The sequence below is a fragment of the Musca domestica genome, unplaced genomic scaffold (genome assembly GCF_030504385.1).
Source record: "Musca domestica strain aabys unplaced genomic scaffold, Musca_domestica.polishedcontigs.V.1.1 73, whole genome shotgun sequence".
Taxonomy (NCBI): Eukaryota; Metazoa; Arthropoda; class Insecta; order Diptera; family Muscidae; genus Musca; species Musca domestica.
This window is the reverse complement of record NW_026712390.1, coordinates 2,264,924-2,283,531: the sequence shown is the minus strand read 5'-3', so window position 1 is coordinate 2,283,531 and position 18,608 is coordinate 2,264,924. Positions and strand designations below refer to the sequence as shown.

At 33.3% G+C, this 18,608-nt stretch overlaps 1 protein-coding gene across 2 annotated transcripts in view; it reads right to left on the bottom strand.

Moving 5' to 3' along the window:
* Positions 1-18,608, bottom strand: part of LOC131806354 (venom dipeptidyl peptidase 4-like) — a 372,031-nt gene that overhangs the window by 299,668 nt on the left and 53,755 nt on the right. For both annotated transcript variants that reach the window (XM_059130377.1, XM_059130378.1), the window contains one exon: positions 980-1,746. In XM_059130377.1, the coding sequence (XP_058986360.1) occupies positions 980-1,516 (537 nt within the window). In that variant the 5' untranslated portion in view covers positions 1,517-1,746. The remainder of the gene's footprint in view (positions 1-979; positions 1,747-18,608) is intronic.

The following is an 18,608-nucleotide window of genomic DNA, read 5'->3' as shown; positions in this document are numbered from 1 at the left end:
GAAAAAATCCAAATTTGTGGTCATATGAGTCTTTAAAAAATTATTCTTCAAAAAAATCCACGTTTGTGGCCTTCTGATTCCTTAAAAAAATATTCTTTAAGAAAATCCATGGCCATCTGTGTCCTTGAAAAAATATTCTTTAAAAAATCGAAGTTTATGGTCAACTGAGTCCTTGAAAATTTTTCTTTAAAAATTCGAGATTGTGACCATTTGAATCCTTGAAAAAAAATCTTTAAAAATTCAAGTTTATGATCTTTTGAGTACTTAAAAAAAAATATTTTTTCTAAACATCCAAGTTTGTGTCCTTTGGAGTTCTATAAAAAAAATTTCCTCTTTCTGAGTCCTTTCAAAAAATATTCTTAGAAAATCTACTTCCTTTGAGCCTTTGATAAAATATTCTTGAAGAATCTCTATTCCGAAAATCGTCTTTAAAAATCCTTCCTTGAAGGAAATTATTTTATAATCTACTTTTGAAGTCTTCTGATTCCTTCAACAAAAAATCTTTTTTTTTGAGTCATTTTGAAAAATATTCTTTAAAAATCCTTCTGAGTCCATTAAAGGATATTATTTTAAAATCCACATTTGAAGTCTTCTGAGTCCATCAACAATATGCTTTAAAGATCCCTGTCATGGCCTCCTTATTCCTTGAAAAATTCTCTTTATTTTGTGTCTCAGTCCTGATCCTTGAAAAAATATAGTTCATATACTTTTAGAAACTTTGAAAGACGTATCTGGCCTTCCGGGTCCTTGACATTTTTTTCTCTAAAAATAATTATGTGCCCTTGAAAAAATATTCTTCGAAATTCCTCGTCTGTGTCCTTTGGAGTCCCTGAAATTCTTTTTTTTTTTAACTCCATCCTTACGATCCTCTCAATCCTTGAAAAATTGTTTTTTTGGAATTCCGGGCCCTTGCATTTAACGTTTATTTTGTTTCTATTTTTTTTTTTTTTTTTTGTTTTGAAAAAATATATCCTCCTACCTGTCTACTGCTGTCGAAGTTCTCCCGCATCGAATACGAATTCCCTCGTCTCATTCTTCGCCTTGATTTGCGCCTCGGACGATTATTGACGAATAAATCCTTAAGACTGCTGCTGCTGCTGCTGTTACTGCTGTCACTGGCCCGGCTTTCACTTTCCGACTCTGGTTCGTTGCCACCAAAAAATCCACCTCCTCCTGCAGCACCTGTCCGTCCTCCCTCTTGCTGGTGACTCTGAAGATGTTCAGCTTTTTCAATATCCGTTTGATTCAATGCCGAATAACGTATTGAATCTTTGCTTTCGAACAACGATTGGAAAAAGCCCGCCGGTGATGATGCGGCGGCCGCAGTAGATATTATGGTCGGCGATGAGATTGGTATTATTGTGCTACCGTTATATCGTGAGCGTCGATGCTGACGATGCGAACGTCTGGCGTTGTTGTTATTGTTGTTGGTAGGTCTTTCCGAACGTGAGTTTTTTGTTTTGGTGGTTTCCGTTTGTTTGGCGGCTTGCAAGGCTTCCATCCAAGTGGTACTCATAGTAGGAAGGACAAACGGCTGTTTTCAAAGGAGCAGGGGATGGGGGGGCAGAGGTGGAGGAGGAGGAATGTTTTTCACTCAATATTCAGTTTCAGATCAACAATGTTAAGTTATTTGGCAATTTTGTGGGATTTATTCTGAATGGAGGTTAGGCGCTTTTGGGACCTTTGATCCTTGAGTTTTTTTTTCGAAAATTTTCTAGGTTTTGGCAGCAGCGGAGCAAAAATTTTCTGAAAATAGAAAAAAATGTATTTAAATTTAAAATGTTTATATAACATTTCAAAATTTAATTTCAAATTTCCCTTTCCCCTCCCCAAAATTTGTCTGCCACCCTATTCAGGCAATGACTTGACGGAATTTTATATTTCTTCTTCTTCTGCTGCAATTTCATTCCTCCATTTCTCGTTGCCATTCCAACGCTCAACTTCACATTCATTCATCCATTTTACATTTTTGTGTCACTCGAAATTGTTGCTGATTATCACTTGACTTTGTGGCCACATTGTCGTTCTCGTCGTCGTTGTTGTTGTTGTTGTAATTCTAGAGGTGTGAACATGTGTCACACTTTGTGGAAAGTAATTGCAGTTTACACAGCGCAGCGACCAAAGGCAAGAAAATTCGCTGTGTCATCGTTGAAAATGATTTGTCAAAATGTTTTGTATTTTTTTTTTTTCAAAACTGTTTTGAAAAATCATCATTGTAACACTTAGTTTTGTGGCACACTTGAAAATGGGGCTTGGCGCCAGAGATGGAATTAGTTTTTATGGAATATGTAAGTGAAGCATATGTGCGAGGGATGTGAAAGAAGTTTGAGAATACAGGGGAGGTCCAGGGAGACTAGAGGATCTATTCTCCCTTCAAGCTCCAAAAAAAAATCGTTTTAAAACCAAATTTGGGACCTCCAGCGGCCCTTCCAAAACTACCAAAAAATCTATGCCTGATAGACCTTGATATTTCTTCAAACATCCATGTTCGTAACTTTGATAGATTTTGAAAAAATAAATATTTTTTAAAAATCAAGGATTGTGAATTCTATAGACGTTGACAACTTTTTTTAAAGCTCAAATTTGTGACCTTGATAATCCTTAAAGAAATTTTAAAACGTTATCCACTTTAAATTTTCTTAAAAATCTCCATCTCTTCGATTACCTTAGAATACATGAGGGCCCTTCAAAAAATATTCTTCAAAAAATCCTCCTTTCGTCCTTCAAAAGTTCAGGTTTTGTAACAAAAAATCCACGTTTCAAAAATCAACATTTTGTCTCTCAAAAATCCTTCTTTTAGCCTTTCGTGTCGTCCTCCTAAAATCCACTTTCAGTAATTCCAAAAATATTTTTCGAAATTTCTCATTTTGTCATCCAAAAATCTAAGTTTTTTCCTTCAAAAACAATTTTTTTTAAATCCACGTGTGTACTTAAAAAATTCGCCCTTTGTATTCCTTAAAAATCCTTGTTTCGTTCTTCAAAAATCCAAAAATCTTTAAAAAATCGTCGATTAGTTCTTTAAATATCCAAGATTCGTCCTTAAAAAGTTTTCTTCAAAACTTCTCCTTTCATCCTTTGAATTTCCTCCTTTCCTCCTTAAAAAATTAAAATTTGAAATACCTCCTTTCATCCTTTGAAAATCCTCCGTTCGTCCATAAAAAATTTTCTTCAAAAATGCTCATTTAATCCTTCAAGTCCTTCATCTTCTTTTTGTAGTTAAAAAATTTCTTCAAAAATTCCCATTTAACCCTTCAAAAATCCTTATTTCGTCCTTAAAAAAGAGTTCTTCAAAAATTTTCATTTAATCCTTCAAAAATCCTAGTTTCATCCTTAAAAAGTTTTCTTCAAAATTTCTTATATAATACTTCAAAAATCCTCGTTTCGTCCTTCTTTTAAAAATCCAAGTTTCGTCTTTAAAAAAGATGTTTTTCAAAAATTCTCATCTCTTCAAAATCCACATGTCGTCCCTAAAAAGTTTTTTAACCAAAAATCCACGTTTCGTCCTTAAAAAAGACTTATTTTATTTTCATCTCCTGAAAATCCACATGTCGTCCCTAATTTTTTTTTTTCAAAAACTCTCATTAATTCCTTCAATAATTCTCATTCAATCGTTTTGTCTTTTAAGAATCCACTTTTGTCCTTAAAATTTTTTTAAAAAAAATTCTCATTTAACCCTTCAAAAATCCTCCTTTCGTCTTTTAAAAATCCAGGTTTTGTCCTTAAAAAAGTATTCTTCAAAATTTCTTATTTAATCCACCAAAAATCCTCCTTTCGTCCTTTAAAAACCCACGTTTCCTACTTAAAAAAGTATTTTTAAAAAATCCACATTTTGTTTTCCAAAAATCTACGTTTTGTCTTTTGGAAAATATCTAACAAAAATCCAAGTTTCTTCCTTCAAAAATACTGCCCAAAATCCACATTTCGTCTTCCAAAAATACAATTTTTGTTCTAAAAAAATATTTTTTACAAATACTCGTTGTGATATTCAAAGGACATTCTTCAAAAATCCCCATCACCAAGTTTTGTTTTTCAAAAAATACTCTTCAAAAATGATTTTTTTGTCCTTCAAAAAACACACTTTTCGTCCTTAAAAAAATATTCCGCAAAAATCCAAGTTTCTTCCTTTAAAAAAAAAAATATTGGCCAAATTCACGTTTCGTCGTCGAAAAATCAAAGTTTTGTTCTTCCAAAATATTTTTTTTTATTCCAGGCTTTTCAAAATTATTCTACTAAAATTCACGTTTTATCCTTCAAAAAAATATTTTTTATAAAATGGGTGTGGCGTCCTTCAAAAAAAAAAAAATAATCATTAAAAAATCCACGTTTCGTTCATTAAATATCTATGTTTGGTCCTTTAACAAATAATCCTTAAAAAATCGACATTTCGTTCATCAAAAATCAATGTTTGGTCCTTTAAAAAATAATCATTAAGAAATCCAAGTTTCGTTCTTTAAAAATCTATTGTTGGTCCTTTAACAAAAAATCCTTAAGAAATCCAAGTTTCGTTTCTTAAAAATCTTTATTTGGTACTTTAAAAAATCGCTAAAAATCCAGGTTTCGTTCTTAAACAAATAATCCTTTAAAAATCCAGGTTTCGTCCTCAAATCCACGTTTCGTTTTTCAAAAATCTATGTTTGGTCCTTTAACAAATAATCCTTAAAGAATCCGCGATTCGTCCTTTAACAAATAATCCTTAAGAAATCCAAGTTTCGTTCTTTAAAAATCTATATTTGGTCCTTAAAAAATTGCTAAAAAATCCAGGTTTCGTCCTTTAACAAATAATCCTTTAAAAATCCAGGTTTTGTCCTTAAACATATATTCCTTAAAAAATCCACGATTCGTCCTTTAACGAATACTCCTTACAAATCCACGTTTCGTTCTTTAAAAATCTATGTTTAGTCCCTTAACAAATAATCCTTAAGAAATCCAAGTTTCGTTCTTTAAAAATCTATATTTGGTACTTTAAAAAATCGCTAGAAAATCCACGCTTCGTCCTTCAACAATCAATCCTTGAAAAATCCACGTTTCGCGCTTCAAAAATCAATTCTTAAAAATCCTCGTTTCTTCTTTCAACAAATAATGATTAATAATCTACGTTTCATTCTTCAAAAATTTATGCTTGGTCCTTCAAAAAATAATCCTTAGAATATCCACATTTCGTTCTTCAAAGATCTATGTTTGGTCCCTCAACACTAAATTTTTACAGAATTCACGTTTCGTCCTTTAAAAATCCAAGTGTTTGGCCTTTAAGGTCTTAAGATGAAATAAACGTGAATTATAAAACAAATTTTTTAAAAGAACTCACCAGGAGATAATCTTGAATTTTTAAGGACAAGGTCGTTGAATGCCACAAAAAACATTTTTACAGAATATTTTTTGAAAGGACTCAGAATGACATAAACGTGGATTTTAAAAGGATATTTTTAAATATACTTAAAAGGACATCAACGTGAAGTTGTAAGGATTCAAAGTTGTAAAGTATCAGTCCGTTTTGCCGGTTTTTAAAAGGACTCAGCTGGAGACAATAGTTGATTTTTAAGGATAAATGTGAATTTTTACAGAATATTTTTTGAAAGGACTCAGAAGGACACAAACGTGGACATCAACGTGAATTTAAAAGGATTCAAAATATATTAAAACAAGTTTAAAAGTATCAAAAGGACATCAACGTGAATTTAAAAGGATTCAAAATATATTAAAACAAGTTTAAAAGTATCAGGCGGTTTTGCCGGTTTTTAAAAGGATTCAGCTGGAGACAATCAGAGATGTTTAAGGATATTTTTGATTACATGATTAAAGAGCACTCTTTCAGGGTCTTTAAATGTCACTATTGTGAATTTGTACGGAATATTTTTTTTTATTTTTATTAAAGGGTTTTTCAGGGTATTCGAATGCCACAAAAAAAACATTTTTATAGAATATTTTTAGAAGGACCCAAAAGGATAACAACGTGAAGTTTTAAAGATTCAAAATATATAAAAACTAGTTAAAAAGTATCAGTCGGTTTTGCCGGTTTTTATAAGGACTCAGCTGGAGACAATCAATGTTTTTTAAGGATATTTTTCATTTCATTATTAAAAAGTACTCTTTCACGGTCTTAAATACCAAAAAATGTTAATTTTTACAGAATATTTTTTGAAAGGTCTCAGAAGGTCATAAACGTACATTTTTAGGGAATATTTTTAACAGGACTCAAAAGGAGATAAACTTGAATTTTTTGGGAATATTTTTAATAGTACTAAAAATTACATCAACGTGAAGTTATAAGGATTCAAAATATATAAAAACTAGTTAAAAAATATCAATCGGTTTTGCCAGTTTTTAAAAGGACTCAGCTGTAGGCGGTCATGGATTTTTAAGTATAAAAAGTGAGTATTAAAGATTATTTTTTCAGGGGTCTATAAATGCTAAAAATGTGAATTTTAACAGAAAATTTTTGAGGGGACTCAGAAGGACATAAACCTGGAGTTTTTGAGAATTTTTTTAACAGGACTCAAAAGGATAACAATTCGAAGTTATAAGGATTCAAAATTGATTAAAACAAGTGAAAAAGTATTAGTCGGTTTTGGCAGTTTTTAAAAGGACTCAGGTGGAGACAATCTTGGATTTTTAAGGATAAAAAGGATTATTAAAGTGAATTTTTTTCTGGGGATCAAAATGTGAATTTTAACAGAATATTTTTGAAAGGACTCTGAAGGACATAAACCTAGGGTTTTTGGGATTTTTTTTTTACAGGACTCAGAAGGAGAACAAAGTGTTGTTATAAGGAATCTTAAAATATATTAAAACAAGTTAAAAAGTACCAGTTGGTTTCGCCGATTTTTAAAAGGACTCAGCTAGAGACAATCATGGATTTTTAAGGATAAAGAGGATTATTAAAAAATATCCTTTCAGGGTCTTTGAATGCCAGAAATGTGAATTTTTGCAGAATATTTTTGAAGGGACTCAGAAGGACATAAACGTTGAGTTTTTGGGAATATTTTTAATAGGACTCAAAAGGAGAACAAAGTGATGTTATAAGGATTCAAAATATATTAAAACAAGTTAAAAAGTACCAGTTGGTTTCTCCGATTTTTAAAAGGACTCAGCTAGGGACAATCATGGATTTTTAAGGATAAAAAGGATTATAAAAGTTAATTTTTTCAAGGGTTCAAAATGTGAATTTTAACAGAATATTTTTTGAAGGGACTCAGAAGGACATATACCTGGAATTTTTGAGAATTTTTTTAACAGGACTCAAAAGGATAAAAATGCGAAATTATAGGTATATATTAAAACTAGTTAAAAAGTATCGGTTTTCCCGATAAATGTATACCCTCAACCTATGTCAGTTTATTGAAATATATTTTGACTTAATCAAAATATTTTGTTCCAATATTATCCACTCCTCATCCGAACTAACTCTGATATAAATATTGCAATGTGTCAAATTCGAACCATATTAAAAGTGAAGGAAGTCACTTTATATGACTGACAGACGGACGGAGAGAGACATCTTAAGATCCACTCCAAATGTCCTCAAACGAATTTGGTACAAAGAAACCTAGGGTCTGAAAGCTGTTATTTCAATGAGTCATATTTTGGCCGTATCAAATGACCTTCTGTAGCCATATGGAGGATGGGTTCTTCAAAATTTTTTTTAAATCTTCTTATCTGACCGACGGACGGAGAGACATCTTTAGATCCACTCCAAATGTACTGAAATGGATTTGTTCCAAAGAAACCTACGGTCTGAAAACCGTTATTTCAATGAGTCGTGTTTTTGCCGTATCAAATGATATAAACCCTCTGTAGCTATCCCATCCTCCATGGGTTCTTCAAAAAATTTTTCTTAAGTCTTCCTAGATTTTCTTACATCAAGTTATTCATATTTTCTCCCAGTGTCTCTCTCTCTCTGGTTTACAAATAATGACATTTTTACCCATTATGACAACAACAATAAATAAAAGCAAAACCACAACAACAACAATGTCACAGCGTGGAATAATAAGAGCCAACAGCAAATAATGCTATTCATTTCGAGCTATTAAAGAAAGGCAGAAAACAAACAGTCAAACTGATTAGCATTTCTTTTTGTGTCGCGGCGTTGTTGCTGCGCATGCGCAAACGCACAATGAGGCAGCGTACACAAGACTTGGCACACACACACACTCCTACATACACCTGTTGGCCGATGCGACGCATACAAATGACGATGATGGCCGATGATCATCGATTGTGGCGTTTGTTTTGTTTTTCTTACGAAAGCGTTCTGAAGAGAATAACAAATAATCGCCACCAAGACGATGAAGAAGAAGAAGAAGATAAACAACAACAAGAATGCCAAGAACACACAAAAGCGCCCACTGCAACAATACTTTGGAGACTTGCTTTCTTTTCAAATAGAGGAGTGTTGGGGAATAGAAAATGATTGGAAATGGGGGGAGGCAGGGCAGGAGAGGAGGAGCGAGGTGGAGCAGAGTGTATTTGGCTCTGGTGAATCATTAGTGCACTTTGTGTTACCAAAAGGAGAACACCACTCGTTGTGTGTAAGGAGTGCATGCGTCCGTATGGCTTAGCCAAAGCCTCGAGGCCATGACGACCACCCTGCACAACGTGGGGCCTGGTCGGCTTGGCTCCTCCAAAGTAAACGTTACAGGTGAGCGACTTTTCTTAGACCAAGTCAAAATCTCCGACAAGATCAATTGCTTTGGGGACATGCGTAAAGCATGAGCCAAGCTTGGCTTAACGTTGACGTCAATGGCAACTGCAACGTCGGCGTCAGCTGATCATGGAAGATGTTCACATGGCACCGTCTTCATATTCTGCTTCAGCTGACGTTCGTAGCATAGCCAATACTGCCTTAGTCTTGGCCAATCGGTCTCTTAACATTTTTTCAGTTATAAACGAGACTTTCGCGTGTTCGGTAGATAATTTCCACCAGCTAAACGGTTTAATTTGCTGGTCATTAACATATCAGCAACGGATCGCTCAGTTGAGAAGAAGCTTCACACACAGAAGTTCTTGATCGAATTTCTATTCCATTTTTTTTTATTTTTGTTGATGTGATTGGATATCGAATTTGGATTTTGTGTTAATTTTCGTTTTATTGCCGATAAACTGCAGGAGGGAGAACGAGAACGAGCGAGCGGGAGCAATAAAAGAAAATTAGGTGACTAATGTGAAATGGTTAATTTATGCTAAGGGCATTGGAATTAGGTTCCAAAACAAAGAACGCAAACGTTTAAGTTTTTATGAGACCTGAAAAAAAAATTCCCGAAAAAAACACAGAAATTAGAACAAATATTGGAAATTTAAGGCACGTAATTTTGGTCAGCTTTTATTATTTTTTTTCTCAAGAAGAGTGCCTGGGCGAATTAATAATGACCACGAAAAGTGAAGAATAAATGTTCAAGAAATGTAATTTTTAATTTTTTTCTTTTAATTTTAAATATGAAAAAATATAAAAACCCTTTTTAATTCTAATAAACAATAATAAAAAATAATGAAAAAAAAAAAACTAAAAAAAATTAAAGAAATTCCAAAACAAAAGAAAACAATGCATATATTACAAAACTAAAAAAAACTGTGGAGTGGAAAGAAAATAATTTCAAAAATATACATTTTGAAAAATTAAAAAAAAAATAAAAAATATCATAAAATACACTGAAATATTTGTTTTTTTTGTAATAAAGATGTAACTATATTCAATTTTATTATTATTATTATTTTTTTTTTTTTTTGCAAGAATAGTACTTGGATAATCTATAATGATCCCAAAAAAGAGGCAGTTTCAAAATTAAAAAAAAAAATTATAATTCTTAATTAAAAATATATATGCTCTTCATCATAGAACATATATATTTTTAATTAGGAATTATCATTACTTTTTAATTTTGAAACTGAATAATACCAAAAACATAATTAAAGTCAAATTATTTCAAAATTTAAAAAAGAAAATAATTTCAAAAATATATATTTTGAAAAATTAAAAAAAAATATCATAAAAAAACACTGAAATATTTTTTTTTAAATAAAGAAGTAACTATATTCAATATATTATTTTTTTCAAGAATAGTACTTGGATAATCTATAATGATCCCGAAAAAAGATGCAGTTTCAAAATTAAAAAAATATATATATAATTCTTAATTAAAAATATATATACTCTTCATTATAGAACGTATATATTTTTAATTAAGAATTATCATTATTCTTTAAATTTGGGAACTGAATAGTACCAAAAATAAAATTAAAAGCGAATTATTCAAAATTAAAAAAGTTATATATAATAAAATAAATTGAAAAATTAAAAAAAAAACTATATTTGATAAATTATGATAAAATAATATAGAAAAAATCACTTTAAAAAAATATATATATATTTTTTAAAGAAGATCTGGAAAATATATGACGCAGAATTAAAAAAAAATAAATAATTATAATGAAGACCAGAAAACTATATGACGCAGAATTAAAAAAAAAACATTTATAGAAAGCATTTTTTTAATCTGTTTTAGTGTTAACAAATAATAATAAGAACAATAATAATTATACCCTACAACACAATGTGTTGGGGGGTATTATAAGTTTGATTGGGCCAAAAATTATGTAACACCTCGAAATATTGGTTTCCCATATAGGAAAGTATATATGGATCGTCCTATCTCGCCGAGCTGAGTCGATCTAGCTATGTATGTCCGTCCGTCCGTCCGTCCGTCTGTCCATGTTAATTTGTAATCACTCTACAGGTCGCAATTATGGTCCAATCTTCACGAAATTTAAAATGGAGGTGGGGTTAGGGTCAGAATAGAAGCCTATTTCTTTTGGAGATGTTCGCAAAATGTTTAGGGGTTGAAATGGACCAAATATTGAAAAAATGTCGGATTTTGCAGTAGCTATACAGGTCGCAATTATAGATCAATCGACGCGGAATTTCGCATGTAGCTTGACTTTAGGGCGGGGAAGAAGCCTACCAATTTAGTTGGTCATCGGATAATATTTAGCGGGTAAAATAGACCATATCTTTTGTGTTGAAAAAATTCAAAATTTTTCATTAAACCGCGAATATTTTAAATCCCGGCGAATCTTTACATTGATGTTAAGGTCCAAAAAATCGAATATATAGCAAATATATGCGATATATATGTCTATCAAAGAAGATATGCTTGAAAGATCTCATATATGTCGAGAACGGCTGAACTGATTTTGGCAATTCTCATTAATTCAGAATGGCCTCTTGGCAGGAAAGAAAAAACGTCTAAAAAAATCACATAAAAATATCTCTCTAAAGATGAAAATATGGATTTTGTAAAATTTTCTCATAATTTTTCATTTTTGTCATATTTTTGGCATATTTTCATTTTGAATTAAACATTTGGTAATATTTCTACAGCTAACAAAACTAAGTAGTTAGGATATCATATACAGATCGCATTTATGGCCCGATCCTTATGAAATTTTGCATGGGGATAAGATGAGGGTCAGAATAGAAGTCTACTCTTTTTGGAGATAATCGCCATATATTTAGGGGTTGAAATGGACAAAAAAACTGCAAAATTTTCAGCAAGTCGTAATTATCGCCCGATCGCATTTGAATGGAGGTTGCCGGACATTGCAAAAGCCAAATAGTTTTGGATGGCCATCCAAAAATATTCAATGTGTGAAATAGTTTGCCACCTTTTGTAGACAAAATACGAAAATACCCATTCCAGTGACTTTTTGGAGAATTCACAAATACAGGAAAGACGCACTTCTGACTATTTCGTTAACGCTGATTTCATTGAAGAATATAGTCAAATGTCTGTATCTCACATAGATGCGTTTAAGTCAAAAACCAATAATAAATGTTAATCTTTTGCCACTTCTGAGAGATTATAGGTCTTTGGGAAATATTGGTTCCAGATCTAGGAAGACAATTTACGTGCAACATCTACCAATAAATTGGAAATGAGCAAATTAGTTTAAGTTGCTATTATTCGAAAATTAGAGAACGAAACCTGATGGTTTTCTTTTATTACTTGTCACAATATCTTGTGGAATTCTTCCGAGTATCTCGCCTATGTAAACTGTATCGTTTATTATAGTGTTGTAGGGTATTCAACGGTCGGCCCCGCTCGACTGTAGCCTTTACTTACTTGTTTATTATGTTTTAATGTGAACATATAAAAAATAAAAATATTATGAAATTTTTTTTTTTTTTTTCAAATTAAAGAAATAATTATAATAAATTAAAACATAAAGGAAAAAATTGTTGAAAATATTAAAGAAATAAAATTTAAAGAAATAAAGTCAAATAAAACAAGTAAAACAAGTAAAAAAACATTAAGTTCGGCCGGGCCAAACTTTTAATACACTCCACCTTAGGGTAAAGGAAACATTAGAAGAAATGTGGCAAAAACCATCAAAATACCGAATATCGGGAGGTACTGTTATATGGGGGCTATACCAAATCATGGACCCATACATACCGGAGCTGGAAACCATTATGACCCACAAATACCAATTTTTAGACAAATCCGTGAAAAAATGTGGCAAAAAAAAAACTAAAATACCGAATATCGGGAGGTACCTTTATATGGGGGCTATACCACAACGTGGACCTATACATGCAATGTTTTGCCACACGCTCAGGGACCTGTTATGACCTACAAGTACCAATTTCCAGACAAATCCGTGAAAAAATGTGGCATAAATCATCAAAATACCGAATATCGGGAGGTACCGTTATCATTTTCAATACCAACCATCCTAGATACAATGCAAATAGCTCTGCTAAATTTTGGCGCTCTACGTCAAATAATGTGGGCTGTATCGTGATTTCAACAGACAGACAGACAGAGGGACATCGTTAAATCGTCTTAGAATTTTATGCTGATTATGAATATATATACTTTATGGGGTCTACGACGAATATTTAAGGATGTTACAAACGGAATGACAAAGTTAATATACCCTCCTTTCCAAGGTGGAGTGTATAAATATAATAAACTCAAAAAATATGAAAAGTGAAGAAGAAGAAGAAATCTATATTTGAAAAATGATTAACAATATGGAAAAAATCTTTGTTGTTGTCTGCCGGGCCGAACTTTGAATACCCTCCACCATTTGGTAAAAATTTAACAATTTTCAAAACAAAAAATTAAATCCCTTAAAAATTCTGTTAAAAACTTAAAAATACCGAATGTAGCCGTATATTAGGGTCTATACGACGATGTGGACCTGCATAGGCGAGTTTTGTCACAAGCTATTACAATATTCAAATGCGAAACTTGAAAACAATCTGTTTTTAACGTAGCTAAAATCATAAAAATACCAAATATAGAGCGGTACCATGGGGGCTATAAAACGTGGACCTGCACAGACAATTTTCTGTCATAGGCTGTAATATCCATTACGAACTTCAAATACCAAAATTGAAACAATTCCGGTAAATAATGTAGCTAAAATCATCAATATACCGAATATCGGGGGGTACCTTTATATGGGGGCTATACGAAGACCTGGACCTGCGTATACAATTTTCTGTCTTAGGCTGTAGTATCCATTACGAACTACAAATACCAAATTTGAAATAGCAAATGTATTTCTGAGCTGTATTTGATATATTTCCCCAAATATCGTTGTTACAGAGTGCATATTACGGCTGCGGAGGACAAAAATAACAAATCGGCTGAACATTATATATGGGAGCCATAGCTATATCTGAACCGATCTTCACCAAATTTGACATACTAGCTTCTAAACTCAATTCGGTCGTAAGTGCCAAATTCCATCGCATTTGGACAAATATTAGACGTTTGGTGCACAATAAAAGGTAAATCGGACGAAGTTATATATAGGGGAGTTATATCCAAATCTGAACCGATCTTGATAAAATTTAGCAAATGTGTTTCTGAGCTGTATTTGATATATTTCCCCAAATACTGTGTTGTTATAGAGTGCATATTACGGCTGCGGAGGACAAAAATAACAAATCAGATGAACAATATGTATGGGAGCTATAGCTATATCTGAATCGATTTCGATCAAATTTGGCATACTTATTTTCACGCCGAATTTGGTTGTATGTGCAAAATTCCATACATTTCGGGCTGATATTACACGTTTGGTGCACATTGAAAGGCAAATCGGACGAAGATATATATGGGAGCTATATCTAAATTTTTACCGATTATCTCCAATTTCAATAGGTTTCGTCCTTGGGCCAAACGAATGATTTGTGCAAAATTTCATCTGGATACGGCAATAAATGCGAACTGTACTTTTTTTTACAAAAATCCACGGACGGACGCACGGACATGCATAAATCGACTGAGAATGTGATTCTATGCAGATCATCAAAAGGTACTATGGGTCTATCTCGTTTCCTTTTGCCTGTTACAAACAAATGCACAAAGACATAATACCCTGACCACCTTGTGGTGTAGGGTATAAAAATCCAAGGTTATGACAAGGGTACTTAGGAGGTGTGGTCGAGAGTCGGTTGGGTCCTTGAAAAAAAAAAACAAGTATTCAAAAAAGTCAATTCGAAATATTTTGAAAGGTCATTGTACGTAGATTTATGACCCTTAAAGGCTATTGACCCCAGAGGAGAAGAAAATTCACATCCAACTTTCTTCATCATTTCGTTTTTATGCCCTACCCCAGAAAGTGGTAAGGGTATTATGGCTTTGTGCATTTATTTGTGGCATGGAAAAGGAAGCCAGATAGACCCATATTTACTTTGCAGCATATTCATAGAATCACTTTCTGAGTCGATTTATGTATGTCAGTCCGCCTGTACGTCCGTCTGCCCATGTATTTTTGTGAACAAAATGCAGGTCGCATATATTATCCGATTGAGATGGAATTTTCCAATCAATATTTATCTAGCCCAAGGACGAACCCCATTGAAATTGCTGAGAATCGGTTCAAATTTAGATATAGCTCCCATGTGCAGGGTGAGATGAAGGAACTGCAACAAACTTCAGACTGCTGTCATATCTAAGCCACTCTAAGTCCGACAACTGTTAAAATTATTTCAGTGACAGCTCATTATATTTTTTTACATTTTGGTGAGAATTTGTGAGAATTTTTCAGGAAAAAAAGTTATTCGTGACGGAATTCAAGCGTGATAGTGTGATTTCTTTATATTTGGCTGGAAAACCACAAGTGGCCATCGTTAGAGCACTCCAGCATTTAAATGTGAATAAATCTTTTGGGTCTCGTACCATCACTCGTTACCGTGATACTGGTAGCAGGTAGCCCGACGTCAAGGAATTGGATGGAAATAAACAGCAACATCAGCAGAAATGGTTCGAAAAGTAAAGAAGCGACTTGATCGAAACCCGCGTGGCAGTGGCCGATGGATGGAATGGCTCGTGAGCTGAACATATCGCAATATTTCATTCGGCATATATTAAAAAATAAGCTCGGCTAAAGCCATTGAAGTTCCAAAAAGTGCAAGAACTTACACCGCAACTGAGAGAACAAAGACTCAAAAGTGGTTAACTGCCGATTTTTTTTTTTTTGATTTTCTCCGACGAGAAAACATTCGTTGTCCAGCTGTTTGTAAATAAACAAAATGATCGTGTTTACATGCCAAAGAGGTCAGCTGAAAATGCGCACTTTCGGTTGGCCACCAGAACTCAAGCACCGGCCATGGTGATGGTGTGGGCCGCCATAACAGCCAGTGGTCGCTCACCGCTCGTATTAATGACATCAGAATATTATCGCGAAAATATTCCAGAGGGCACGCAAACATTATTGCTGATTGACCTCGGACATTCGAACAGGACTCAGTACGCGCCACCCAAAAATGGTTACAAAATGAAGTTCTTGCCTTCATTTCCAGCGCACAATGTCCACCAAAATCTCCGGATACCCATCCGTTGGACTGTTGTGTCTAGAGTATTTTGGAAAGCAATGTTGGCATTAAAAAACACCAAAGTGTCGATGACCTCAAGCAGGCATCTCCGGATACCAATACGTTTGACTATTAGGTCTGAAGTATTTTGAAAAGCAATGTTGGCACTAAAAAATACCAAAGTGTCGATCACCTCAAGCAAGCGCTTCGCCGGGATTGAGCCAAAATACCGCAGAGCAACATTCGGGCAGCGTGTGACGATTTCATTGGCCGTTTAGATTCATTAGCTTTTCAAACGTAGATTTTTAAGGGCATTTTTCAAAGGAATTTTCCAAGGAGTGTCATTGAATTTCAAGGACCATTCTCTTAAGAAATCTCACTGGATTTTCAAAGAAAAAAAAATTTCCAAATTTAATATTCCATAATTTTCTTCCTAAGACAATCCTAATCCAATAAAGGAACAGGGACAATATGTCTTCCTAAGCAGGGATTCTTAGCATATGCTGCCTTGTTTAAGGATTAAGAAGCATTTTTCAAATCAACTTTTATAAGTATGAGTTTTGTTCAAGGATATCAGTAAATTTTCACTGTACCATAGTATAATTTTTAATTTTTTTTACCATGATTTTTATATCCATCTGCTGTTTAAACGTAGAATTTTGAGGATTTTTTGTCAAAGGAATTTTCCAAGGAGTTCCAGTGAAATTTAACGACGTTTTTTCTCAAAAAAAAATCAATGGATTTTCAAAGAAAATAAATTTTCCATTTGTAGCCGTTTTTTTAATTTTTGACCAAGGACAAACTGTCTTCCAAACATTAAATTGTCAGGAATCCTTTTCAAGGACTATCTGCTCTACCAGCAGGGATTTTTAGAATTTTTCAGATCTTCAGAAATCTGTAAAATAGTAGGATTTGACCATTTTTATACCCCACACCCCATAGTGGTAGGGATATAATGTCTTTGTACATTTGTTTGTAACATGGAAAGGGAAGCAAAATAGACTCATGGTTAAGTTTGAGGATCTTCATTGAATCACTTTCTGAGCCGATTTATGCATGTCAGTCCGTCTGTCCGTCTTACCATGTATTTTTGTGAACACACACACACATTTATTATCCGACTGAGATGAAATTTTCCAAACGATATTCATTTGGCCCAAGGACGAACCGTATTATGTACTCCACTAGAAGGATATTTGGCACCAGATATCAAATACAGCTCAGAAATACCTCTGCCAAGTTTAATCGAGATCGGTTCGGATTTGGATATAGCTCCTATGCATACATTTATTCGATTTCAGGTATGTTGTGCACCAAATGCCCAGTCAGATACAGCCCAGAAATATTTCTGCCAAATTTAATCAAGATCAGATTTCAGATATAGCTTCTATGTATACCTTTATTCGATTTCAGGTTTATTGTGCACCAAATCGCTACTATCAGTCCAAATGGACTAATAATAAGGTTAGAAATAATTATTTCAAAATTGAAAAACTCAGTTCAGATATAGCTATAGCTGTCATATATCTGATTCACCCGATTTAGGATTTTAAGTCTCTCACAGGCATAATATGTCCTACACAAGAATGATATTTGGTCCCAGATATAAGATACAGCTCAGAAATATATCTTTCAAATTTTATCGAGTTCGGATCAGATTTGAATGTAGGTCCCATATATATCTTTATCCGACATGAGGTTTATTGTGCACCAAATGGCCAATGTCAATCCAAATGACCTGAATTTTGGCCGCTCCGACTTAATTCATTGTAGAAACAACTACGTCAAATTTTGTGAAAATCGGTTCAGATATAGCTATAGCTCCCATACATATATAATTCATCCGATTTGGGGCTTTAAGTCCCTCACACGCGTACTATGCATTCCACTAGAATGGTATTTGGTACCAGATATCAGATACAGCTCTGAAATACCTCTGCCAATTTTTTATCGAGATCGGTTCAGATTTGGACATAGATCCCATATTCCCCGATTTCAGGGTAATTGTGCACCAAATGGCCAATAGCAGTCCACATTACCTGAATTTTGGCACTTCCGACGGAATTCAGCCTACATCAAATTTGGTGAAAATCGTTTCAGATATAGCTATAGGTCCCATATAGATGTTTCAACCGATTTGGTGTTTAAGTCCCTCACATTCGTAATATTCATCCCACAAGGATGATATTTGGTACCAGATATTTCGTAGAGCTCGGGAATACCTATTCCAAATATATCGAGATCGGTTCAGATTTGTATATAGCTCCCATATATATCCATAATCCGGTTTCAGGTATATTGTGCAAATAATGTCTGATATCAGCCCAAATGGAGTGAATTTCGGGACGTACGTTTCCTTTTGGTGAAACTGATATCATGCACTCTATAGCAATGTTATTTGGTATCAGAGGTAAAAACGGCTTTGTCAAATTTTATGAAAATCGATTCAGAATTAGATATGCCTCTCATATAATAGTTCTCTCTGAAACCAAATTATAACGGATACAAAGCCAAAAGTTGATAGGTGGTTTGATCTACTTCGAATAAATTATTTTGTTACGGGAGCTCTACTAAATATGCATAGAGGTGTAGGGTATCATATATTCGGTCCCACCCGACTTTTGACTTTTCCTTAGTGGTTTATCCTACTTTTACTTGTAAAAGTAGACAGATATCAGTCTGAATTCCCTGTAGCAATACGAAATAACATGCGTATCCAATCCAGATCCGTGTCTAAAATTTATTATTTTTTTTACTTCAGATGAAATAAAATAAAAATAAC